This window comes from Haemaphysalis longicornis, unplaced genomic scaffold (genome assembly GCF_048455015.1).
Source record: "Haemaphysalis longicornis isolate Haplotype H1 unplaced genomic scaffold, Haemaphysalis longicornis Haplotype H1 scaffold_1, whole genome shotgun sequence".
In the NCBI taxonomy this organism is placed as follows: domain Eukaryota; kingdom Metazoa; phylum Arthropoda; class Arachnida; order Ixodida; family Ixodidae; genus Haemaphysalis; species Haemaphysalis longicornis.
The window spans coordinates 176,264,928-176,292,430 of record NW_027526203.1 but is presented as its reverse complement, the minus strand read 5'-3'; the positions used below and the strand labels follow the sequence as shown (position 1 = coordinate 176,292,430).

At 44.0% G+C, this 27,503-nt stretch overlaps 1 protein-coding gene across 1 annotated transcript in view; it reads left to right on the top strand.

Moving 5' to 3' along the window:
- LOC144139672 (lysosomal alpha-mannosidase-like) overlaps window positions 1-27,503 on the top strand; it is a 97,194-nt gene that overhangs the window by 43,262 nt on the left and 26,429 nt on the right. The window contains exons 6-14 of the mRNA XM_077671965.1: window positions 860-957; window positions 3,189-3,260; window positions 6,632-6,748; window positions 13,695-13,895; window positions 16,532-16,598; window positions 17,059-17,098; window positions 20,012-20,081; window positions 20,169-20,291; window positions 25,851-25,967. Coding sequence (XP_077528091.1) covers window positions 860-957; window positions 3,189-3,260; window positions 6,632-6,748; window positions 13,695-13,895; window positions 16,532-16,598; window positions 17,059-17,098; window positions 20,012-20,081; window positions 20,169-20,291; window positions 25,851-25,967 — 905 coding nt within the window. The remainder of the gene's footprint in view (window positions 1-859; window positions 958-3,188; window positions 3,261-6,631; window positions 6,749-13,694; window positions 13,896-16,531; window positions 16,599-17,058; window positions 17,099-20,011; window positions 20,082-20,168; window positions 20,292-25,850; window positions 25,968-27,503) is intronic.

Here is a 27,503-nt window from a genome sequence, read left to right as displayed (position 1 = left end):
GGGTTTACGATGCATGCCAACATGTTTGAAGCAGTGAGTGATTTGGACACATACGTTATTATTTTTTATTTACCAACAATGTAGACACTCTCTGTGGCTAACATGAACATCTATTTCAAACCATCATGACTGTTACAAAGTACTATTGGTACAAATGCATTAGACTTTGTGAAATTTGCAGTAGCGTTATCTTTGTCGAACACGAACTTCTAAGACTGCGGCTCTCAATATTATTCTTGCGGCTTTCTGTTCCCGGGACTACGCATACTGGCTTTATATTGGTATTTTATTGCTTCAAAAGAGATTCCGCGTATGACTCTTGGTTGCTTTCAACAATACAAAATGTTAGTTAAAAATTCAATTTACTTGATATTTTATTGAATGCTCACTTTTTGCAAACTCGGTTTTTGCCTTGTTACTGCTTCCGTAGATAGCGGTGCTAATTATGCCCCGTATACGCGATCCCGCCACCCTTGGTAAGACTAGCGTGAACTCGGGTTTGTATGACATATGTATGTAAGCCACACCAGAACCGGTTGCGCTGTAGTACGCTGTTCAGAACTTGAAGGAAAAGCCAGCACTAATCAGCAATGACACCAGCCAAGTCTTTCAGTGAAGGAGATGGTTTCGTCCAAAAGCGCTTTAATTGATGGCGATGAACAATTCAATATCGATTCAAGATAACCCTTTTCTGACGCCTTTATTTCTTGCGATGTTTTACTACCGGATCCGCCATTGTGACACTGCTAAAGATTAACGAATTTAATGTATGGACATAATTTCATTTTGGTCCTCTTTTACAGGTGATTGTAAAAATTGTGGGGCCTAATTATGTCGCATTTACTCTTTTCAAATGCAGGAACTGCGGCCAATATGTTCACCGGAATCTTGCCAAACACCTACAGCCCTCCTAAAGGATTTTGCTTCGACGTTTACTGCTCTGACGATGCAATTGTGGCAAGTTACTTATTTTACTTTACAGTAAAAGAAGACTACATCGTAAAAATTCTACCATCACGAATCAAAAGACACAGCCACCAATTCACCTTTCAGGCACTCATATTGGCAGCCTTTCGCATATATTTCTGACAAAAAGAAGCATAAAAATAAAAACACTATTGCCAGCAGGAACTACTTCAGGAACAACTACTTCTACTAGAGCTCTTGGAACAAAAACTGTTTTTAAACATTCTATTGTTATAGCCAACCAAACCTGATGCCTTATGTTTATTAAATAATACCGCCGTGGCTGTACCTTTTTGAATGCAAGAGAATACGTATGCCAACTATTTGCGCAAAGGTGCAAGTACGGCTGTCTTTTTGGATAATATGCGCTATATCTATTTCCTTGAGGACCGTGACAAATATCGATCACGGCATACAAATGATGCAACGAACCAATGCAAGGTTTATACGCCAGAAATTCTGTATAGCAGACTTGAGAAACCCTTTTGTTGCTCGTGGTGGCAGCACTTTGATCCCTGTACACTATAGTTAAGTCATCATTCCTGTCCATGGGTCTGTGTAAGGAATACATGTCCTCCCGTAAACAGTGTCATCACTTGGACGCTCGGGGCAGCTATTGGCGCGATGTAGGTTTGTCATGGTCCGTTTTTTTGTATATAGTTTCACGATGAGATCCCTGCTACACGATGACAATGTGGAATAGGTGAGGCGAACATGTAGTATTAATGATAAATCCTTGTTATTTTATGCTATAAAAAGAGCTTTTACACGCATAACCTCAATTTTGGTGTTCTGTAATATAAAACCTTGTTACATGCAAATACGTTGAAAGTAGGCTAACTCTATGGTTAGCTGGTTATTTGGTTTACAGGTTTCGGAGTGTTCGACATTGTGTGTCACGGACGTGTCTATTACGTTTCGGGAAACCTAACATACATAATTGACAGACAATAAAACTTGTGACTAAGGAATGTCTGATAATTTAAACGGTAATTTTGTTTTAATAATAAAAATCTTTATCCAGCTAATATTGCTGAGCAAATAGGCAGCAGCCATTACACCAGCTGTGCTACTAATAGATCATTGGCACTAAATTCGAACCGAGATTCCACAATAAGCGTTTGCTGTAGACGAGTGGCTTTTAAATGCGCTGCTCCATACGAGCTGTTTGATCTCCGGATGCGTCAGCATTCGTTTGCAATGTGTGGCTTAGGGGCATCCCTAGAAAGCAATATTGGTTTCAGAATACATTCCTCATTACGCAGTATTTCATTCTATTGAGATGCGGTAAAGGTTTCTATTACTTCTATTACTGAACGGTATTACTGAGCGGTAATTTCTATTACTGAACGGTACAGTTGTGCAACTCGCGCAACGTAAGATCGGAGGGTAGGTTGTCGGACCTGTTAGTGAATAAAGCAAAAATAAAGCAAACAAATTTGGTTGCTATAGAATACTACTTAATTTAATGTGCATCTCGTGTCATATATGATCTTTTGTCGGTTGATGTACACGATATCTATAGCAATCATGCAATTTTCTTGGCTTTTGCGTAAGAAATACCTGAAATTTCTTGATTTTTGTGGAGCGCCATTAGAACAACAAAGACGCTCAAAGCTCAAGCAGAACAAGTGGATCTACTGAAAATTAAAATTTGAGAGTTTGCTAACGTCGCTATGCTGTTATATTCGCGTATTTCTGTATTGCATCTCTCAACACAAAATCGCGTCTCAGCACTGGAATGCTGTCACCGCATACATTGCAAGTTTGCACGGCCGAGTGATGTTACAGTCCACTTTGTAACGTTTTAAAAAAACTCAGCACCAGGCTGCCATGACTATTAATAAAGCTTCCACATCTAATTGTCTCGGTTTGAACTGGATGCATTGATTATAACCCATCTCACAGTTTCGGAAATTGTAAGCGAATTAGGTTCTTCTCTGCCAAGCTCCTTCAGCGTTATTTTTCCAATGGGTAAGACGTGTACCGCATCGTCAGTAACCAAACCTGTCAGAAATATATTTAAGGTGAAACTGCGCACCTCTCACACTGAAGTACGAGGTAAGGGTAAAAATGGCTGCTCAGCGATTACAGCTCTTAACAATGTATTGTAACGCACTGCAATAAGAAACAATGATGTGAATAGTTTCTTTATTGTGATTTGGAGTACATCTTATAAATAATAGTACCTACATTTCTGCTGCACACTTTTTGTTTTAAAGGACGACCGTGACAGCGAGGAGTACAATGTCGATACAAGGATCGATGCCTTCGTCGCGTATGCAAGGGAGCAGGTAAGGTGTGATATTACCTCTACACATTCCTCATACCATTTTGCGAGAGTGCAAGTTCGCTTCACACTTATAGAGCTGAATGTTTGGTCTGTAGCGTTTGCTGCCTTGATACGCAATTTTTCACAATTGTTTTCAATAATTGCGATTACAAGTCTCACCCTCCGCAAACATTTGTGACCGCTGCAATAGAGGAATTTCCCATAAGTGGAGCCATCTTACAGTTAAACCACTGGGCGTAATAGCTATTGTGTAGGAGAGCCCATAATGGCAGTATCAAGCTCGCATTATCATATAGCAATGCTTGCCGTTGGAGCGTTTCCTTTCACTTTCCATTTCTAGATATGCGTAGTGAAACATCAAAATTAGTCTTTCTATTTTTTCCTCAAACGCTCCTTGAAAACAAGCCCTGTGCAACCGTCATGTAGTATGAACGGGTTTGTTCAGAACACACCTCGTGAGTGCGTTTGAAATGCTCAAACGTTTGTATCTGGGCTCCAGGGGAAAACGGAATGTCCGTCTGTAACGCCCCGTGTGTAACACTGCATAGTTCGATGTGAGACTCCTTGTATAGCCCCTGAAAAACGTCGGTCTCAGCAAAACACGCGTGCGTAAAAGTAACGGCGACAACCGGCTTTAAAATAGCTCGGTATAGAGTGCTTTCGTGGATACATGCAGTCTAATGAAGATATTTATTTAAAGGCCCTCGGGGCCTTCATATTTAGGCACAAGGCGACACACATGGCGCCTGAAAAAATCCTTCCCAGAAATGCATGTGTCTGTAATGATGAAGCCGAATTTAAAGAGGTTCTTGGGGTGTTGCAGATCTGCTGACACATCTATTCCACATTTCCCACTTTGGAGGTTCTGCAATTTTTCTACCACCCCAGCATATTGAGAAATATTCACTGTACACACAAACATCTGTGTTTTGCGCTGATAAGCCAAGCAATTGCCTTACATTTTTTTGTAACCTAATGCGCTTGTTTCACTGCCCGTTTTGAGCTGAATATTTTAAAGTGCGGCAATCAGAGTACACGTTTTGTATTCAAAATGCGCTGTAAGTAATTATTGCTGGGCGTTTAGCGAAGCCGTACCCAATGCGTCCACATCCATTCCAACCAAAAGCAGCAAAATCCAACTATATAAGCTTTATTGTGGGTCCCTTATAAAAATAGGACGGCCCATCTCATGCTGCAAATCTATATCGGGCTTTGGCCATTTAAATTACGTGAAGTGAGTAAAGCACCTAAAAATAATTTCTAGACAAATTTAAAACAGGAATAGCTTAAGCAAATACAAAAATTAGCCCTTTTTGTTGCAACGTTCTTTGTTGACTAAGAGTATCCCTGCAGTCATGCGGCCGTGCAGTCTGCTATGGATGGATTTGTTGGTCTTTTGAAAAAATTGTGTGTAATAATTTGTTTTCGGTAAAAGTTTGATCTCGACCACAAAAATCTTTGAGTCAGTGCTTGTTTATTGCTTTCTGTGAATGTCCAAGGCATATTTTATGTGCGTATTTACGAGTGATTCGAGATAATCTTAATTTCTTTAAAATAGCTGTTGCTGTTTATGGGCTTCGTTCCATACATTTTGATCACGCAGCTCTAAAATGCTTCGTACTTTGACATTCATATAAGTAATTTGAAAAACGTCCCTCGTTTCTTCCCCAGAAATAACTATTACTTATGTGATTGCAGTGAAATGTGCAGTGAAATGTGGTGAGCAGTGTTATGGTTAAACAGAAAAAAACCTCGAATATAAAATACATTTTATGTATTAATATTTCTAAAGGGATGGGCCTTGAGTGTCAAGGGGGCGTCCCAGTTGCTCTGGTCGGTTTATTAATATCTGTCAAAGAAGTCTTTTTAGGTAGCTGTATTTATCTATTCACTGTTAGTAGGTTTTGTCAGCTTTTGGGACGGTTATTTGGTACTGCAGGTGCCTGAGATTTGGTGGGAGAAAGTTGTGCGTTGTGCTTAACTGTGATGTGACAAATTAGATTTTTGTTAATAATAAAAAGTCAAACTCAAAGGATACTTTATTAGGGTTTATCATAGTGATGTTAAATAATGCGCCTTATCGAACACTGCTAGCCACTACGCAAGTTTTCTATAAAGAGCAAAGCAACTTCAAGTTCACACATTCTTCGCGCAGACTCTTTGGATGTAGTTCAACCTATTTAGGAAAATATATAGTTCACCCGAACTTGTAAAATACGTAAGATATTTTTTACATACGAGCGCATCTTAGTACACGCCGGCAATCGTTTGTCGTTGGTTCTATAAAGTCACGTTTTGGCAGCCCCTTTAGGTTGCCGGGGGCAGGTATCGAGCTGTGTCGTCGCAAAAAGCAGCTGTGCGCAAAGAGCATCTATGATGAACGAAAGGTATAATGATACCAAAAACTTTCCCAACTGCTCAACTGATGGAAAGGTGCATGCTGGTCAACATTATTTGGCGTTAGAGATACCTTAGGCCAATCTGAGGATAAGCACACATACAAAAGCTAGAGCAGTAGTGTTCTAATAAATTAAACTACATTTTTCAATTGTGATTCAAACAACCCCCGTACGCAATTAACCTGTGTAGAAAAGAAGAGAAATACTCTCGACCAAGATTGCTAGGTTGACTTTTCATTGAGCAAAACATAAGGTGCCATGGGCCACCAGTACGAGCTGCGCAGACCCATGACCCCATATCGTACGCGGTACGGCCCAACGCCACGCCATTCAGCTACCACTGTAGCTTCGCTTCCTCCTAGTCTGTCCGAATGACTGTGTTTTAGTCGCCAATTTGTCCACATTTATTTGGTGTAAACGATACTTTGGCATAGGCTGCGGCTTGTGGAACTAAATGTGATATTTGTTTTATATACGTTCACTTTATGAAACAATATCAACACGAAGTGAGTTAAAAAAATACGTAATTCAGTAAGCATATGAAGCCCATCTCCTCAGGACCTCCCAACGGAGCTTCTGAGAATTTGTTTTATTGAATCAACGCCAAAGTGCGGCAGACTATTGTTTCAAAATCTCTCTAAAACTATAACTTGAAATTGTTTGTTCTTCAATTTCACACTATCGAATGAATCTGCGTGTACCAGTTGTTGAACCCAGATGACGCCACAAGGTTCTTTGCGAAATACATTTTCATGGCCGATCTGCTGGGGTGATCCAGGAAATAAATGGGCAATCGGCGTCACACCAATGATTCTACATGTTGACTAGTCAAACGCGACATGGCAGCTGCATAGAGAGTGCTATGGACTTAGAAGAGGTACACTTTAGAATATTATAAAGCCGTTATAGGGATCCCCGAAGCGCTTACTTCGTGTTGAATAGTTTTCTGCATTTTTACCACTGAATTTTTAAGGCGGACTTCTACCAGACGAACAACATTCCTGTCACTATGGGAAACGATTTCAACTACCAAAGTGCCGGACACTGGTTCATCAACTTGGACAAGCTCATTCATCACGCCAACTTGGCGGTAAGTGGCAAGCACTTACATCTCAGAATATCGCTTTTAAATTTGAACTTTGAGCAAGCAATGTATCCTGAATCCCCGCACGCGTGTTTAGAAAACGGGCTGCTGCAACCTTGCACATTTATCATTGAAAAGAAATAGCCCCATAACATAACATTACCGCCAGTATCTACCGTAAAAGTTAACTCAGAAAGCGGGGCAAAGCTATGACTTTTGTTTGTTCGTGGTTCTGTAAGCGATTTTGCGGCTCTCATCACTTCCTCAATTCCTCCCCCTTCTCTGTACCCGCCGCGGTGGCTCAGTGGCTAAGGCGTTGCGATGCTGAGCACGAGGTCGCGGGTTCGATTCCCGGCCGCGGCGGTCGCTTTTCTGATGGAGGCGAAAAGCAAAAACGCCTGTGTGTACGAGATTTCGGCGCACGTTAAAGATCCCCAGGGGGTCAAAATTAATCCGGAGCCCTCCACTACGGCGTGCCTCATCGCCTGCGTTGCGTCGGAGCGTTAAATTACCCTACAATCAAAAACCCCTTCTCTGTGTGGCTAAGCCACTTTCAGTGCTTGGTTATGGCTGACCATTCTAGCTTCCTCAATCAATTACAGCACTTTTGTACCACTCCCTTCGAAGTATTGATTAATACACTGTGAGTTAATCCGATGCACTCGCTGCCAATTTATTTGGTAAGGAGAACAAACATTTATTTTACAGATTTAGAGCCGATGGGCGGCCGCCTTCCCGGTAGCCATGTGCTGTTTCTGCACGGGTGGGCCGCCGGATCAGATTTTGCTGGTCCTCAATTATTAAGCTGGAACTTATCAACAAGAACGTGATTTCTGAAATGTCACTACATAAATACAGCTGCTTGTTCGGCTATCATAAACGTACTGTCCGCCGCAAAAGTTTGCGGCTGTGGTGTGCGTGGCGGAGAGGGGTAAGTCTGCACTGCTGCGCCATATGCCGCTACAGTACGCCGTGTCGAGGCTCAAGAAACTTGGGCACTACGCGCACTCCGTGGATTCCGGACCTTATTTCGTTATCAAGGCTCTCTGGTCACTCCCTTTCCCGTGGCGTGCTTTCCATATTCGCGGCAGCTACTATGGCGCGCCTTGACTATCGCCCCGGGGCTGCTCTCACTGGTTCAACAAAATACGTAGCTCGCAGCCGCCCTTTGCGCGGGGATCAACTTTGTCTGAATACATGCTATCTACGAAGTGATGTGCTGGTCGAACCTTGAAGTAATTACAGCGGAGCTGTTATAGGCTAGGATTTGAAGAAAACTGCATGCGTAGACAAGGTGTGCTGCGGCAAAGCGAACTTTCTGGTGAATACTGCGTTAAGGGTTTTGAAGAAGTCATTCTGAAATTGGTTCCTAGGACCACTCTGCAGGTACGCCGACTATCATTTTCTTTTCAAAATTAGATATTTAACGATGTAGTTGTTAATATCACGATATTTTTATCTGCTGTCAATACATGGGCTTGTATGGGAAGGAAACGGGCAGCCCAATATTTGTGCGCTAGAATAGAACTACTGCGCCCAAGTTTCTTTCGGGTGACTAAATGGGAAGTATGCGCAATCGCAATTTACAAACGTGTTTCTTTCGTTCACTTGTACTGTGCCCAGATCCGCTGGTCATCTTTCTTTAAAGAGTGGAAGGGCACTCATTTTCCCCAATTTCTTTTCAACGAAGATGAGCTGTGTGTTGCGACATTTCCAATCGGTGCACCTACTCACCTTCACAGGAAAAACCTTGATATGAAATGGCATACTTGCTACGCCCGTAAATCTTCCAACGTTGCATCCATTTATGCGGAGCCTCGTAAAAGGGGCGTTCAGTGATTTGAGCCCGTAATTTGTTGACATTAAATCGTCGTAGCGCCGATTTCGCAGATGTTTTTCAAGATACCGACATTAGATTGACACCTCCAGAACTTTCAACAGTAAGATGGCTTCACGGCTACACACCCTGTCGGATCACGCAGTTTTCTTCAGATCCTAGCCAATAAGAGCTCCGCTATAATTACTTTATTGTTCAACCAGCCCATTACACTGTATAGATTGCATATATTAAGACAAAGTTGGTCCCCGCGCAAAAGGCGTCCTCGAGCTACATTTTTTTGTTCTACCAGTGAGAGCGGAACCGCCACGATGGTCACGCGGCGCGGCAGTGGTTGCCGTGAATATGGGAAGCACGCCACGGGGAAGCGAGTGCCCAGAGAACCTTGATAACAACGTAAGGACCGGCATGCACAAAGCGTGCGTGGTGCGCAAGTTTCTGGAGCCTCGACCCGGCGGTCTGTGACGGCAGGTGGCGCAGCAATGCAGATTTGCGCAGCTGCACCACGCACTGCACATCCGCAATGTTTTGTGGCCAGCAGTACGCGTTTTTTTCGGTGCACATAATAAAGGATTGTGCCGCCTAATTAGCCAAGAGAAGAGTTCTGGTACTGTGTGTAGAAATAACCGTGTTAGGCACTCCCGTAAGTGTCACTAAGGTAGTGTGCGAAAGGTAGTTATCCTGCGGGAAATTATACTATGCGCAATATAAGACTCTGCGTTAACGACCCTGTATGGGAGCATCACAACACATTATAAGCAAGTAGAGGAAGAAGTACAGTCATTCATTTTTTTATTTATTTACACGCATTCAGGGACATTAAGGCTATGCAGAAGAACAAAAGAAGATCAATAATAAGGAAGTGCCCCATGTGGCTTGATTTCTCCTATGCTTGAAGATGTTGGCAAAATGAAAATGTATCGAAAACAACACGCCGGCGTGATTTGTGAAGCGCTCATGATTACCACAAGAGTGGCGTCATGTACAGGGACTCCGTTAATAGGCCTCTTCTCAAAGAAATGCTGCACCTATACTTACAATTCCCACATTATAAAGTGACATTTCACAAATCATGTTCGCTCACCCTTTTCCGCACGTGTGTTCTTCCTAGATATTTCTTTTTTAACTATTAACTTCAATTCACAGCCAGCATACCATGCCGTATCTCCTCCAGTTTTTTATCCAATTGTGAGCGCTGTTTAAGTGCACCCTTTAACGCTTTTTGACAGATTTTTTTTTCCAAATATGAATTGGTTTCTGAACACACTCAAAACGTGCATCCAGCACTTAGAAAAAGGGGCCTCAAAATACGTCAGTCGAAAAGTGCTCCCCTAAGCCTATGAGATGTCTTAGAAACATCCTCAAAAATATTTTTCCTTCTCTCCCTGCCTGGGCGTTGTTTGCACACTCTAGTGATGTCATTAGAGCATCGTCATGCGTATTAGACGCTTCCTTTCAATTGCAGCGATAAGACCATTCAATAATAGCCACGGTGCACTTGAAACGGACCCTGCAATGCTTTTCCCAAATGTATTCGTAACGTGCTCAACAAGTCCATTTAGTGCATAGAATAGCAAGTCACAAACAACCTTAAACAAAAATAATGGCCTACGCCTATCAGATAACGTATAAGCTTTCCCAGCAGATTTTTATAGCGCATGTTTGCATGGCTAAGCGACACGAAAATCCCGCGGGCCTGTGTACGCAGGAAACTCTCCCCCGGGCGCATTCCCATGTGCATGGACGAAAAAAACCAGGTTGGAGAGGTCTTAGGAGCAAGAAGATAGAGATTAGCAGGATTTATCGCAACGAAGCGAGTTCACAGCGAGCTAGTGCGCGAAGCCCGGGTGGAGCGACAACGTCGGGGAGTGGCAGAGGCGTTGCGGGTAGAAACGCGCGTTACGTCTTCGCATGGTTAACATCTCTACGGAGTGCATGAGCGCATTTACCCCTCTTTCTCAGTGTGGGCATTGTTTTCCCTCACGAGTGACGGCATTTGTGCTATATCGCGGCTATTGGCCTGCTTCCTTTCCGCTGCAGCAATAAACTTACTCCATAACCACTTAAAAAAAAAAGCCCCCAAAAAAGCACAGCACAAAATGGTACGCCTATCTCCAAGAGGAGCAAAAGCACGCAGTGCTACTCTGTGCTAGCGATAACTATACCTTTCACGGTGCTTCCAGGCATACAAGAAAAAGGGAAAGCGTTTATCGGCAGTGTTACAAGCTTACAATAGCGGCGTCATAGTCTTCAGCGTCAGCCTCGCCACCGAGGCTACGTCTGCAGGAGAAAAGCTACGTCAATGCTACCTTGAATGGCAATGAGCATTCACACGCAAACAAGGAAAAAAACCATACATAATCTAACGGTAGCGCACTGAAAATCCGGACTTATTTAGGGCCACTTTAAATATTTAAAAATTGCTCCTTCTCCACACTTCCAACGCGCTGCCACAGCCCCACGATATTAATAACAGCGGAGCTGTTGAAGCGTTATTCTGTCCGTGCAGATCTTCAAGAGAAAAATTCCGCACGGCGAACCAGAGAGGGGAAAACGCTATGGCAAGAAATCCGAAGAAAATGGCGAGAGGAGAGAGGGGGGCAAGGATCCCATGATGACGGGTGGGAGTGCGCGCCTCAAGAAATTGATGCTCCCGCTGGTCGGTATCGAACAGGGGTCCCTCTCGTTATAAAACCGGCGTTTATCTCATTGCCGCTATCATCCCATCGAGGCGCACAAGATTTCCTTTGGGTTCGTCGAGCGGGCGTTGGCGTCAGACTTTGGCAGCTTGGATTTTGTAATTTAGGAGGGTGGATTGTGTACTTCGATTTAACTCGATCTGTTTTCATTTGGAAAGCTTCGCTTTTTAACTGTCTTTCTCTCCAAAAGGGGGCAGACCTAATAAATGCTCACTTAAAGCTGGTGAAGACTACCAGCTCCACTGTTTTCTCAGTCTTCGCGTCTCCATTGCGAAGGTGGCCGAATTTTTTTCATTCAGGTGGCAAGCAGACCGCACAAAACCTGCCGGCCAGTGTTGCGGTGTTTTGGTCTAGAAGGATGCGCTATCGATAAACAAAATTACTGCCACGTCAGCTCGACCTTATTCGCTCTACGTCGCCAATAAATTACTTACCTCGCCAGTGATTGATCTCGTGTTGATGTGCCAACGCCTGTAGTTTACCTACTTTCATAACGTGGCCTGGTCCATACAACTGCTCAGCATACTTTGTAATTAAGTCAGTTCTCAGTCACCGCAGCGTTTGAGCTTCGTGTTTTACCACAGAATGAATGAATGAATGAATGAATTGTCAGGTGAGTTGAATGGGAAGTGTACCAGCTGGCGTAATTTGTCTCACCAGGGGGTGCACACACCCGAACGACTGCTGGTGTTGGGGAAGAGGATGACATTTATAGGCAGGAGAGACACCGGAGAGACAGTGCATATTTACAGATTGCACTTTTTGTGTGAAATGCAGTAAACTAGCACCGTAGCTTTTTTGCTGGTATGTACAGGCGCGGCCACTGTTCTAGATAATAAGGCAGTGTTACCTCGAACCTCCGCGGAGCGTCAAGATTGGCGCCGCGTGGTTTTGCGGTGCATGCTGAACAAGTGCGAGAGAGAGAGAGAGAGAGAGAGAGAGAGAGAGAGAGAGAACGAGAGAGAGAGAAAGAGAGAGAGAGGAAACATTTATTGCCCAGTCACCACCCTAAGTCCAGGTCAGCTAAACGATGGATCCTGAGGCGTCACTGTCTTCATAGTAGTCCAGAATGTCCTTGGAGGTCTTCTGGATATGGAGGAAGAGAGCCTCCTGGGCGGCCCGAACGCCTGTTCCGGGCGGGGTAGCCAGCCAAGCGTCCCATGAGGTGACGCGGAAGAGCGAGGGGGGCAGCTTCGGGGGGTGGCAGTCCCAGTAGGAGTGCGGGATAGAGGGGTACGCGCCGCAAGAAGGGCAGGTTGGGGGACCAGAGCTCTAGTACGAAGCCATGGTGCTCTAACATTACTAATTTGGCATTGTGTGTCTCGTGATTTTTTCCCTCTGCATGGATAAAAATGTTGAAAGCTACCCTCGGCAACGAACATGTACCTGCGGAAGTGGAAGGCGCATTTAAAATTTGAGTGCGTGATGCAGGCATTCTGGCTTTGATAAATGAGTTCGAATACTTTTATTTAGAGCACTTTTGCGAAAGTGTTTGAGCACTTTCGCGCTCGCGGCCTAGTGGGGGGAATTTTACCTGGCGACACGCAACTATCTTCGCCTCTTGCACTGACCGCGCTTCCGCCGCAGCACTTCGCGCTGCGCCGGTTGTGTCCCACGGCGGACCGTGGCCACGCGCTGTCGTGTTAACCCGTAACAGCGGCCGCTTCTGTACTTAGTTTACACTTTATACGTACTGTTAGTACATCATTGTTAGCGCAAACTTAATATTTAATTTTGAGCTAAGAGTTCCAAGGCATTGGCAACGGGTTTTTAAACTATTATTGCCACTATCCGAATTTGAATTAAAGAAACGTTCAGCTAGTGGGCTTTATTATTCTATATCACATTTCAAAACATTCAGATTTAACAAATGTCCACAGGACCCCTCGTAGACGGCATGGGGAGTGATTTACGTGTGAAACAATTTTTAAGCATTGCATAAGAAAACCCACTCTGTAGCTTCAAATATACCAGGGGCTAATCGCCTAAGGTGTTCTACTTCAAAGCACAAAGCCACAGGTTGAAAACTACTGCGCAGTAGCTTGTCGTTTTTCAGGAGACCGAAATAAACATTTCTAACAACGGGCTTAACCGCACATACTTTGGCGTAGTGCACATGGTCTACATAATTTCAGAACTCTCCATTGCATGATTTTTATCCTTCATGCAGTTACGGCCCATTACAGTGAAACTGGATATTTAATAATTGAGCATAAGGTCCCCTAATGCACTAAATGAGAGTTCATGACCAAGTAGTGTTTCTGTTTACGGAGTATCACTAGCGGGCTCTGAGCGTGGGCATGCACAGACACTTTTGTACAACGAGATAAACAAATGTTCGCGTTTACGGCGTCCAATGGTGCGTTCGCCGTACCTTCCCCACCCTCCAGCATCACTTTTCTTACTCTCGTTTCAGTCTGAAAAGACCAAGATCAACCTGCTGTACTCGACCCCGTCGTGCTACCTGAAGGCTCTCCATGAGTCGGGCGCCAAGTGGCCCAACAAGACGGACGACTTCTTCCCTTATGCCAGCGACCCCCATGCCTACTGGACCGGATACTTCACAAGCCGGGCAGCCTTCAAGTATCTCGACCGTTACACCAACAACCAACTTCAGGTGAGAGAAGCTTTGTCGTGTAGGTGGTCGCGAATTGCAGGTTATTTTAGACGTTTATTACAGTAACATGTAATTATGATGCGAGATTCAAAGCTTACCTTCCTTTGCCTAAGTTAGGCAATGACACGCTAATTACTATAACAAGAACGGCATACTATTATATGCCTATCTTGCTTAAAAATTTTGTTATCAGTGCAATATTTGGCAATACAACAAAATTAAACTTCCGCATTTATACATCTCAGTCAACTAGTTCAACATTTCTAGTCATTCAACAGGTATTTGACATTGGCAGTGCGAACAGAAGAATTCCGCTCATGAACAACCGGTTAGCGGGGTGATGATCACAACGAGCATGATGTCTAAATCATTGCTGTTAAATGTAAATATGACTGGAAGTAAGCTGGTCTGAATTAGGTGATAGCAAGGTGTTGTTCTTATAATGTTCGAACATTCCCTCGCGTTCTTCGTGGACAATCCGAAGTCTGAACTGAAGCTTTATGTTCATCACATAATAGAAAATATTTCCCAACGCAAAGCAGAATCTCCCAAGCACTGAGACGACTAGAATGAAATTTGTTACACTCAAAGAAAAGGCCAAAATAAGCCAGTGCCTACCCTAACTTTTCTCTAAGGCACTCAATTTTGTTTGCGAATAGCGCGATTTTTATATTTTAAAAATAGAACTCTAATGTTGAGACCTGGAAATAGTAAAGTTAGAAAGATGGGAAGGTAAATAAAGCTCAGTTAGATAACTGTTGTAGACAAATTCCCTTTTTCACGCTTCTTTTTCTGTGGCAGAAGGCTTTGAGTTCGATATGTCCACGATAAATTATTGGATTAGTCGCTCTGCATGTCGATTCATTCTGTTCTTTTTGAGCTATAGCTATTTTATTTAATTCATGAACCTACTGGCGTCGAAATACGTTTTTGTTTCCGCTGTTGGAGGTTTTAAGCACCCAAGGTACACCTGGGATATGAGGCGCACTTTAACGAAACGTTACGAATTAGTTTAGAGACCACCCGGGAAATTTCACGTGTCCCGAAATTTCGACCGACTGGCGTTTTGGTTTTTCGCCTCCCTCAGAAAGGCGTTCGCTGCTGCCGGGATCGAACCCCCGTCCTTTCGCTCAGCTCCAAAGCACCTTGCCACTAAGCCACCGCGGGCTGTTAAGCCATAAGTTTTGTAAATTGTCTTCATATTTGATTCAAAGGAAACAGGCAGTTGCTTCATTTTCCAATTAGAGGCCGGCCCATTGGCGAGACCATTGCTGAGACAGCCGCTAACATATTGTCATTACCTTGAGTTCCCTCGGGCGCTCTAGTTATTTAACGTTTAGTACGCGTTATTCTCCCCTTCATGCTTTCTAATTCGTCCCCCGAGTCACTTTGCAGAGTTCGCAGATGTAGTTACCTGAACAGCAAAGCAGAATCGTGGGCCTGAAAATTAATATGCAGAAAACTAAAGTGTTGCTCAATAGCCTCGGGAGAGCACCGCGGTTTGAGATAGGGGGCGAGGCAGTGGACGTGCTAAGCGAATATATCTACCTAAGCCAAGTGGTGACCCCGGATGCCAACCATGAGGCAGAGATAATTATCAGGATAAGAATGGGTTAGAATGGAATCGGCAGGCATTCTCAGATAATGAATGGCAGCCTACCATTGTTCCTGAAGAGTAAAGTGTATAAAAGCTGCATCGTACCGAAATTCACCTACTGGCAGAATCTTGGAGGCTCAATAAAAAGGTTCAACTTAAATTGAGGACGACTCAGTGAGCAATAAAACGGAAGAGGAGGGGTGTAACATTAAGGGACAAGAAGAAAGCGGAGTGGGGCAGTGAACAAACGCGTGTTAAGGACATATTAGTAGAAATTAAGAAGAAGAAATGGGTGTATGCAGGGCATGTTCATGCGAAGAAAAGATAACCGTTGGTAATCAAGGGTAACAGAGTGGATCCCTAAAGAACGCAAGCGTGGCAGGGGGCGGCATAAAGTTAGATGGGCAGATGAGAGCAAGAAGCTCGCGGGGATAAATTGTTCACAGAACCGGTATAATTGGAGATCTATGAGAGAGGCCTTTGCCCTGCAGTGGACGTAGACAGGCTCATGATGATGATAATATTAATGCTGACTCCTTCCGTCTTATTTTTCTTGAAGATCCGGTTTCATCATACCGTGCACGACTTTCGTAAAGATTTCTGCGTAACAGTCAATTCGAGCTTCTGCATGTTGAAACATATCGTCCGGTCGTTTTTAGAGCGAAATACGTTACACCATTCAGGGTCATTTGTTGCATCGGAAGTGACATTCAGCCACCAGCACACAATTTTCACCTTTCTTTATGACCACTTTGCATGCAGGGAGCCCCGCCGTTTAATGTCTGATGCGCCGCGGCTGTCTGTGCATGCCCTTCAGCGCAAGCGAAATGCTAAATCTAATCAGCCAGTGGATATACCATGGATAAATGGAGATACGTTGATGGCAGGCTGCGGAATCTCAAGCACAGGCAAACTTCCCCGAAACGCTGTGTTCATACTGTTTGCTATCACTTGTGATAACTGTCGTTAGAAGTGCAAACCTGAGCCATTTTTTCTGCACTGGCATGTGACGTGAACAGGGCACAAACAAACATTTCAGGTCGCCAAACAACTGGGTGTCTTGGCCGGTCCCCAAGAAATTACCGAAGCATCCCTGAACGTGTTGCGTGAGTTTGTGCAACTACTCTTCAGTTGTCAAATAATATGCTTCACTTATTGAAGAACAAAAAAAAATTCTCAAAGCTATGTGCAGTCAGAAAAATAGCACTCATAGTCTCTAAATCTTTAACATTTTTACCACGTTTCACTTGATAATTCTAGGTATCATTACTTAAAAAAGAGAGCGCGATCGCCGAAGAGAACGTCTGCAGTTATCTACATTTCGTTAAATCAGTTTATTCTAGATGCCAAATATATCTTGGCTAACTCTGGCAGTTTTATTTTTGTTAATAGGTTGAATGTGCTTCTGTTTTTTAGCTATTTTCATCTCACGAAGGCCGCATACCGTGGCAAAGCAAAGAAAATCAGCCCTGTTAATTTTCTGTCGTTCAAATGCTTGTTTATTCTGGCCCTTTTTCCCTACGGCCACCAAACCGAACACTAACTCACCCTATTTCTCGTTTGCAGGCGAAGCATTGGCAGTCGGTCAGCACCATGACGCCATCACGTATGTTCCGTGTTTTGTTACAAAGCAGATACTAAATTCTATTATTCCCCAGAAGTCAGTTTAGGGATGCTAAAGCCCTACAGCGCATATATCTACTTCCAGAAAAACTAAAGGCGCCGACTACCGTAATTGTTACATTTGTTTTAGTTTGAGTGGGTGTACCTGCAAAAAGATTACCATTTCCATCCACAAAACAATGCGCAATGAAAAAAAACTAAGGCATTTTCTTCAATAAAAACAACTGTATATATATAATATAAAAGTTCACTCACTAGGGTCTAGTCAACGTTACTACTGCGATTCACTCCTGGAATGATTGTAAAAGCGATATTACTACGGCTGAAACCCCTACTCTGAGATTGTCTTCCCACAGAGGATCCCTATTGCATAGTCTGCTTTTCTATTACTGCGTTGTTCTTCAAAATTTCTTCAAACAATTTCAACTCCGCAAAACTAACATAACCCCATAATAGATCGTACGTTTTCACATGATACAATTCAGCGCCATAAAAACGAATCTAAAGCTACAAAATATTGTCACGAAGCCAAAGACGACGCAGTTGTCTTGAAAGAAAATAAGTTTATTGGAGCGAACTTGTGTTCCCCTAACAACTCAAAGAATACACAGGCGACGAAACAGCAGTCAAGAAAGTGACGTGCGTAGTCGAGCGTCGAGAGTCGAATACCGCGACGTCTGCTCTGCAGGTTTTTATCTTTCGGCGCCAGCGTTTGTAGAACCGTCGATTTACATCCAGAACAAAGAAGATTATTCTAGGCTGTTCAGGGTAGTTCGGAATGCTCTCCCTATCAGAAGAGATAACACATGCGGCATAGAAAGACAGAATGGAACACGCGCTTCCCTGGGCGCACAGATAATATAGACCGGCGCAGCCGGGCGGTAAAAGCGAAGCATAAATAAACAAACCCAATGCATGGTTCGCGGCAATATTTTCCATATTTGCGTTATGCTGCATGAAAAGAAACAACTTTTAAACCAGTCTATGTGGATCTAGGGCACTTACTAAAAGCAAAGCTAGCGAAAAAACACCTAACTAAAACTAACAACTAAAAAAACACCTATAAACTCTAAAAAAAAGCCGTATAACAGGCATGACGATTTTAAGTATACGGGTTATTCCAAGCGGGTATTCGAAAGGTAAACAATTTGTTCTGTGTTTAGTAGTTTCCAAAAGGAGCTCGCATAATAGCTCGTCGCGACAAGAGAGAGTGTGTTTTTCAGTATATTGTCGCTGATTTATTCATGAGGCAATTAAGCTGTGGAATAAAATTATGCAAAACCTCGTTAACTCGCAATTAGAGGAGATAATCGAAGTTGTTGACCGGATAAGGGGCAACGCCATAGGCGTCTGGAGAAATTTCTAAAAAGGGGGGGTGGGGGGGGGATCGTTACTAATGCAGGATTCAGAAACGAAGAGGAGCAGTACTCATCCGAAAACTGATGACATAATAAGCAAAAACGAGTTCTCGGGCCTTTCCAACGAGAAATAGAGTCCGCTCCCGTTAATTCAAAGTCCACGGGGACCGCAAAAAGCTTCTAATACACTGATTTTTCAAATAAAGAAAAAGCACAAGAGAACCATTGTTATTAGTCCACAACGCGTCTGCCTTCTTAATTTTGCTCAGAATCTCGGCTGTCGTCGCCGATTCAGCGTAGGACACGGTTTGCCCTAATAGTACGGGAAAAATCGAAGCCCAAAGCCCCGATCACGCAAACTGCTCGCGCGGCGCTGTCCGCAGCAAAGAAGGTTGACGACCTGAAATCAGAAGTGCACTGCCGCTTTATCGACTGTGCGTTGTCTCAGTTGCAATGGCGCGGACATTGGTATTAAAATTTCGAATTTTACTGAGAAATGACGGTCACCTCGATGCTTTTCATTCTAAATTTCTTCTATAGAATTGCATGATATACTGCCGGGACCACAACATCAATTCCATTTCAGTGAAACTTTTATTTAAGGAAACCCTGCAACACTTTTCTCAGATTTCTTTAAATCGTAAAGGCTTTCAGACTGGAGTAAAACAAAACACATCCAGTACTTAAAATAGAGGGTCACGACGCACCTCAGGCAAAAATTACTGATCTATGCCCATCAGATAACTTCGAAACTTGCTCAAAAGATTTCTCGCTCTTTACCAGTGTTGGCGTTCTTCGAGCACTTGAATAACGCCATTAGAACGATGTAGCGGATAATGGTCGGCATCCTTTCCGTTGCAGCGATAAACGCATTCGGTAGCCACTTTAAAAAATCTGCACAAAAGCAAAACAGAAACGGGAGGCGGATCTGAAGCGACGAGCAAATCAAGCAGAGCCGCTTTGTGCTGGCGATAACTGAAACTTTCACATGCTTCCAGACACGAAGGAAAGAGTGAAAGTGTTTATGGGAAGTGTTGCAGACTCCCTTTATGGGACTTCGAATTGTGGAAAGTCGACTCTAAGGAGAAATACACTCTAAGTCCTCGTAGGGCGTCTTCACCACAGTGCTCTAGAATGACCAATCAAGAGGCCTAGGCAGCGAATTCGGTGAGTGACGTTTCCGAGCATTCAATTTTAGCGAAAAAAAAGACATCTTTGCCCGTACATTTGGCTCGTAATTCTCACACTAGGCCAATTCAATTGATCATTCTGAAACCATCTGTTGAAGACGCCCTACGGCGGTTTCTTCGAGTGTAGGCTTCACACAAATTTAAAGGTGTGAATAGAGCAAGTTGAATACCCAAACCCCTCTAAAAGGAAGGATAGAAAATCTAGCGGGCGAATGTGACAGCTGACAATACTTACTCTAACAAATGCACTGTCCACTAAGGAGTGAAGACGAAACGATTGCGTTTACTAAATTACTCGCGTGGACATTCGACGCGTATGAGTAACATGCATGCATGTTTTTGTTTCAGCGGAACCGCCAAGCAGGCAGTGGCAAACGACTACGTAAAGCACATTTCTATCGGCCATCGAGCTTCGGATGTGAGGCAGTCGTCCATTTCCTTTCTTGCGACTTGCCTCCAGGATGGCCGAGCTTAACTATGTGTCCCGTTTCATAATAATTTTCAGAACTACACAAACTACGCATTCGAGAAGCTGCTCGCCAAGCATCCCAAGGCACAAGTTCCACGGTTCGTTCGTTGCCATACCCTGAACGTCAGTGCTTGCGAGATCACAGAATCGTCAACACAGGTGAGTTGGAAGGGGCGTGGCAAATTTCTCCTGATGTTGCTTCTCTACCAGAAGTATCAGATAACAGAATCATTAGGAAAATGTTCCAAGGTAAATACTACGTGTGCGCCTCGCTTTCATGCTTTGCGCCATTTTTATGCATGATGTGTACAGTGTAGCGGGTGTACTGTTGTGTTAATGGCGTGTTTTCGCATAAGAGATAGCGTACGCTACTCTATCGGCTGGGGGTACCCGGACCCGACGCCGCATCCGCGCGTTCCCGCCGCGCCATGCCTGCCCGATCACCCCCACTTGGGTCCCTGTACACTGGCCACCGCTACCCACGCCACCCGCTACGTGAACGCTATACGTGTGCACCCTGCCCTATATGCGAAAACACTAATATATGAACAGCCAAGCACATTCTGGAAATCCGCAAGAACGCGTAATTTTGCCCCAAATCCAGATTTTCTCAATTAGGTTCTATTTGGGACAAACTTCCAAATGCTTGGTAGACGTTATTGAGCGTTTTACAAAGCAGGAACAACCAGATTTATATAGGTATGAACGGGCCTGCAAGAAAATACAAATGTTCTGACAGAAACATCTCAGCCTCTTCTGTTTTCGATTTTGAAATATGAATTTTATTGGAGTTCATTGGACGGTAAATGTGCATAAATAATGGGAAAACAGGCGTAATGGATTAAAACATTTCAGAGTAAGAACTGTCGGTCGAACCTCCTAACACATCGTGGATAAGATAATGCATATTATGCAGAAATATTGGCTTCAATATGCGTATAATAAAGAATGAAGCTCTATTGAGCTCACCCGGCAGGGTAGGAATGTACTCCCGAAATTTCAAGGCATTATTTCACCAATTTAGCTGGTCGTTGATATCCCATCGTAGCCATTTTAACTGCATTGTGATTGTAACTTCACGAAGTCCCACTCGTCCTTTCTGAGGACTCTCAGAGAGAAATCCTTAACTTCAGCTGTGTTTGTGCATTTTCGGGCGAAAGTTGTCAGCCAAAAACCACTCGCTATTTAAACGTGCCGGCCAGACATTTTGGAATCCGTGAAAGCACGCACGTTACCGCTCATCCGATTTCGCCCCGTAAGGGTTGGTTAGAGCAAAAACCTGGTACTACTTTTCTGGCATTTATATTGGCTGCATATATCCGCAAGTAGCAGTGCGATATGTTATTGGTCCTGTAGATAATTACAATTTGCTAAAACACAATTGGATCCATTTTACTTCCTTGAAATGTGCATTTTCTAAACATGCAGCCTTCGCGTGCCCTCTACCACGATAGAAATGTACTTTCCCAATTTCAAGTCTTAAAGACGAGGCAAAATATTCCTTAAACTGTGAAGTTGCTGCGAAATCTGCATAGCTTTTCTTTGTAGCCTTGTATGGCTGTTCTTAAAATCTAATGCAAAATTTGCGTTGACACCTTGATGATTATTAGAGTTTGGATTTGGGCTAGTTGGTAGCGGTAATCCATGACTTCGTGTAGCGCCAACAAATCGACAAGGACAAAGGGGGGCGATGGGCACAAGCGCTAACTTCCAACTGAGTTTATTGAAAAAATGCGTGAATTTAAAAACACTTATCAAAAGAAACAAAGATAGGAAAGAACAGAAAAAACAGCTAATGACAAAATTTGCACACAGAAATAATTCGCACAAACACTGTGACGTCGAGGAAAAGGCAGCACGAGGCATTAATTAAGGTGGCACCCACCCTCCACTCAGATAGCCAATCTCCTTATCGGATAAGGCCACGGATGGCGCGGACACGCAACGATCCCCCAGGCGTGCTATTTCGGCAGCCTCGATTATTTCTCTTGTCTTCTGGTTGGCGTGACGAGCGATGACGGCACAACTGTCGAAGAAGGGCGTGCAAGCGCAATCGCGGCAATGAATGCCCAAGTGGCCCCTGACAACCTTATTAACATTGTAGTGATGCTCACGCAGTCGGTCGTTCAGGCACCGACCTGTTTGGCCGACATATACTTTACGGCACTTCAGGGAAATGGCGTACACAACGTTTCCCATGCATGGAACGAACGGCTTTTTGTGGTTCTTGTCACACATGGGCTGCCGGGGAGCTGCGCCGTCATTTATGCGGAAAAGGCTTAAAAATTTCCTTGGGGCGGAAAACACAACATTCACCTCGGCCTTCGCACCAATCTTCTTCAGCCTATGTGACAGGTCGTGAAAGTAGGGAATCCAAGATCCAAGAAAGCTTCTTGCAGCAGGTGCGGCGCCTTCAACAGCCCGGGTTCCCGCCACAGCTTGTCACCTCTCTCGCTGAGGCCTTACTCAGGACTATCAAGCACGCCGGTCGAGATGCACAGCTTGAGGCGCGTAACGGCGCTGATAGCCCTGTCAAGAAACGGCTCGCTGTGATTTCCTACTTTCACGACCTGTCACATATGCTGAAGAAGATTGGTGCGAAGACCGAGGTGAATGTTGTGTTTTCTGCCCGAAGGAAATTGTTAAGCCTTTGCCGCATAAATGACGGCGCAGATCCCTGGCAGCCAATGTGTGACAAGAACCACAAAAAGCCGTTCGTTCCATGCATGGGAAACGTTGTGTACGCCATTCCCCTCAAGTGCCGTAAAGTATATGTCGGCCAAACAGGCCTGAACGACCGACTGCGTGAGCATGACTACAATGTTAATAAGGTTGTCAAGGGCCACTAGCGCATAAATTGCCACGATTGCGGTTGTACGCCCTTCTTCGACAGTTGTGCCGTCATCGCTCGTCACGCCAACCAGAAGACAAGAGAAATAATCGAGGCTGCCGAAATAGCACGCCTGGGGGATCGTTGCGTGTCCGCGCCATCCGTGGCCTTATCCGATAAGGAGATTGGCTATCTGAGTGGGGGGTGGGTGCCACCTTAGTTAATGCCTCGTGCTGCCTTGTGCTCGACGTCACAGTGTTTGTGCGAATTATTTTTGTGTGCAAATTTTGTCATTAGCTGTTTTTTCTGTTCTTTCCTATCTTTGTTTCTTTTGATAAGTGTTTTTAAATTAACGCATTTTTTCAATAAACTCAGTTGAAAGTTAGCGCTTGTGCCTGCCGCCCCCCTTTGTCCTTGTCGTTTTGTTGGCGCTACACGAAGTCATGAATTACCTTGATGATCTTCACTCTAAAAAATTGGCCGCGTATATGCTCATTTCTTCGCAAAGGTCCACAAAAGACGATAGTTTTTGTCGACATTTGCCAAGTAAATGCCCCCGTTTGCTTTCCCGCTCACTTCTCATGTTGTCCGCCTTGGGTCGCGCTCATCCTAAGGTAAACACGCTAAAGGTTTGCTCAAGTCAATTTAGATTTACCGCGTTCCCCTGCTCCATGCCGGGTGTCTCGATGCCAGCGCTGCCGAACCCGTACGGTGGAGACACGTGTGAATCGAGGCGCCCTACTTCAACGTTTATAGAACCGCGTTGCCTTAGTCCACCTGCGTTCCAAGCAGGACGTGGAACCTAGCTAATGGAACCTTTCGCAACTCTTGCCGCTTGAATACTTAAAATTCCGCCGAAGCTATAATGACGCGTACGACAGCAGGCGACAGTAGGATTTTTTTTCTGCAGTAGATGTGGTATTTAATTTCGCAAAAATCAAGCATCTATGAATTTTTTTAAGAAACACTGGAAATATCCCTTGTGTAATTATTTTCTGTCTTATATTTGCTAATGTCTGGTTCTTGTTTAACAATGTTACATTTCGCTGTGTGTATATAAGACTATTGCGCGCACTTCGTTTCACTTTGACCAGGTGGCTGAATTGAGTCAGACAGACAGACAGGCAGACATACAGACAGACCAAAATTTCTGGGTAGCCCAAGAAAGACTGCGGTCTTTGAAAATGGGCTTGATAATGCACAAAACAAGGCCAATCTCAGAGAGAAAAAATAGGCCAATGATGACACTCAGCATAACATTTGACTAAAGAAACATGGTCGGTCCTGTGACATTGCGCAATGCAACCATGCCACGTGCATTGCGTGATTTCACAGCGCAGATCAAACTTTTCAGTCAAAATGATACGTCGGGACTCTTTATTTGCCAAATTAATTCCCGCGCTCACCGCCATTGGTCCTTCAGATGCATTGTGGCAAAGCAGATCCGCGGGAATTATTTCAAATGTGGCCTGAGTGCACCACGCCAGGCAAAGGTGTATTGGAATGGCCCTACATTCCCCAGAATATTTGTGGCATTGAGAGAGTCTTTTCAGTGATGTATAGCGTGGTAGGCACCTGAGGAAATTGAATACAGAGGCAGGTCTTCACGAGTGCAACGAGAGTAATTCGGAAGGCATTTATCTTAACCAGGAGGAGGTGATCGGTGTGTTTTCTGTTAAAAGCGGAATTTCTTGACGGTTCACGCACAGTTGGGTAAAGAGGAGATGTATAGAGGGGCAGCCGCGGAGCTAGGATTGTGTGGCCCCGGAGTAATATCTCATGGCTGAGCGTGTTTGCTTGCTCCTTACCGCACATCCCAGCGTGTCGTGACGTCGAAATAATTAGAAGTGATTCCAGATATGTCGACAGAGTAAATCAGCAGTGTCTCTTGGTTCTCAGTGTCCTGAGAAAGATTTGGTGACAGGCTTCTGGGAGTCTTAGTAGGCGAGGTGGAGCTAATACGCACAGGAGTCCTGTGGGAGCGATTCTTGTGGCATTGAATTACAATGGTCTGTGGCGTGAAGGTCTACGTCAGCTACTGTTAGACACCTATCACTATCCTATTCGGTGAAAAATACAGCCATTTGGTTAATGTCAAGCCATGGCGCTGTTGCCACTGCGTCAATCGATTCTACAATCTACAAAGAATATCGTCGCTTCAATTCAGCATTGATGAGGAGACACGCAACTAGTAAGGAGTACATGACTGCATCATGTTCGGTTTTGAATGTCCACAGTCTCTGCCATGCAGCTGACGATCCAATAAATAACGCGCACAAGACTGAAGCTTACATGCACGCCTAATGTAAAGCCATAAAGATGTTTTGATCGGATTGATTCTAGAGTTTAACGCGCCGACGTTGCACGGGCGATGGGGCATGCCGTAGTGGAGGGCTCCGGATTAATTTTGACCACCTGGGGATCTTTATGTGCGCCGAAATCGCCTCTATCAGAGAAGCGGCTGTCGCGGCCGGGAATCGCGCCCGCGTCCTTTGGCTCTGCAGCACAACGCCTTAGCCACTGAGCGACCGCGGCAGGTGCCTAGCTTTGATTGAGATGCAGTAAGAAACAGCCACAAGTATCTGTTACACTGCATGCGAGTGTCGTTTAAGCTCAGGCTGTTGCCTGGTTGATGCCTGTTATTGGGGAATGGCCATCAAAGAGTTGTTTAGCCCTGAAATGACCCCAGTACATTTAATTATATGTGTTTCCGCTTGAACGCTAAAATATCTTTTTCAGGCTGTAAGTACGGCATGTACGTACAGTTTGAAACAGCTGTACGAACCTGTATGTACTGCCTTACAAAGACATCTTTGACTCAATTCAAGGTTTTTGCTTTGTGCAGCTGCTTTTAGTTCCCTCAGACACTGCTTTATTTTTTTGAATAGGTCGTGCTGCTGGTCTATAACCCGCAAGGAAGGCCTGTTCAGACACCACTGAGAATTCCTGTCTTGGGTGATCAATGGAGGGTTATCGGTGCCGACGGAAAGGACTTACCCACACAGGTAGGTTGAATGTCATAGGCCGTTCCATCTGTATATTCACAGTCAACCCTACTGTCAATATTCGTTTCGCTCTTTTACTTAGAGCAAAGAAGGCAGGGGGTAAAACAATATAATCCTTTTGAGAACAGGCGCACCATTTCGCTTAACTGTATTCAATTCTTCTAACATGTTTTCCAAATAAGAGCTGTGTTGACATAATAAAATAGTCCTGCAAAGTACTAGCACTGGCTCATTAGCAGCCGCTTTGGTGGATAAACTTTATGTAGATAAGGGCTAAGTCGAAAGATATTCGAGGTTAAAACTACCAAGATGAGATTAAAAAGCCTTAATTGACCGCACCAAACTTTTAGTAAACTTTGAGAACCGGACAAATTTTGCATTGGAATTTAAGAAGCCTGCAATTAGCACATCGAAAAACAGCGCAGAACGTTGCCCAAAACACCAATATCGAACAACTTAAAATGTGTGCAACACGCTATGTGATTGTTTCAGGGTTTTCTGAAATATTTCAGACGAAAATTCTATACCGGAAAGTTTTTGTCGTATTAACAATGAAAAGTTGATCTTTACTTGCAATTTCACTAATGCTTGTTTTATTTTGTTTAGATCAATATTTTTCCTGGTAATGAGAAAATATAAGAGTACTCGAAAACGTACTCTCTATTTTTTAACTGCAACGTGTTTCATTGGCAAGAATCGTATTTGGGATGATAAGAAAACTGCAACGTGTTTCATTGGCAAGAATCGTATTTGGGATGATAAGAATATTTCATTATTATTAGCAAGCAATTGTGCCACCCGTGAATCATTGTTTCGCAGTCACAAATAATAAACTTCACATGTCCTTTCCGGCTTGTTACAAGCAGGGCAGGTTCCGGCTTTTTATTTTGATGTTTTTGTGAGACAAGGACAAGGGGCAAGAGGAACCTTCCCTTTAACTTTTTGTTGCTATTTTGACTGAAAGCCCGGCTGGCGTTCCCGAAAAAAAATTGCGGGCCTCTTAAGTCTACTTACTTGGTTTGAATGTGGAAACATCGTTGCTCAATTCTTCTGACAATGAATGAATGAATGAATGAATGAATGAATAAATGAATGAATGAATGAATGAATGAATTTAGAAGGAAGAGGTAGAATGTTTCGTTTGTGGGGAACGGAAGAAGGGTGAGAGGAAATAAACCAGCGGCCGAATGTGGCTGTGCGTTAAAGAGCTCTTGCCGCGCACACCAAGCACGTGGTTAAGGTAATGAAGACTTCTTTACTGCTAATTACGTGTGTCGTGCTACTCTCATGAAGCTAGTATACAACACATTCAGAGCATCCCAGTACGGACGGATTTCCGAAGTTCTGCTGTCTGGTAAGAAAAGAAAACAAAGAATAGCCTTCAGAGAGACGCAAACACGATGCACGAGTTGTTTGAAGAGCATTGTAGTGCCACGCGGTGCCCGCGCTCGTTTTGCGTGCCGCCCACGTTTTTTTTTTGTCACCTAAGGACAGGTTGCACGGACCATTAAGACACAGTGCTCGCTGGTTTTGCAT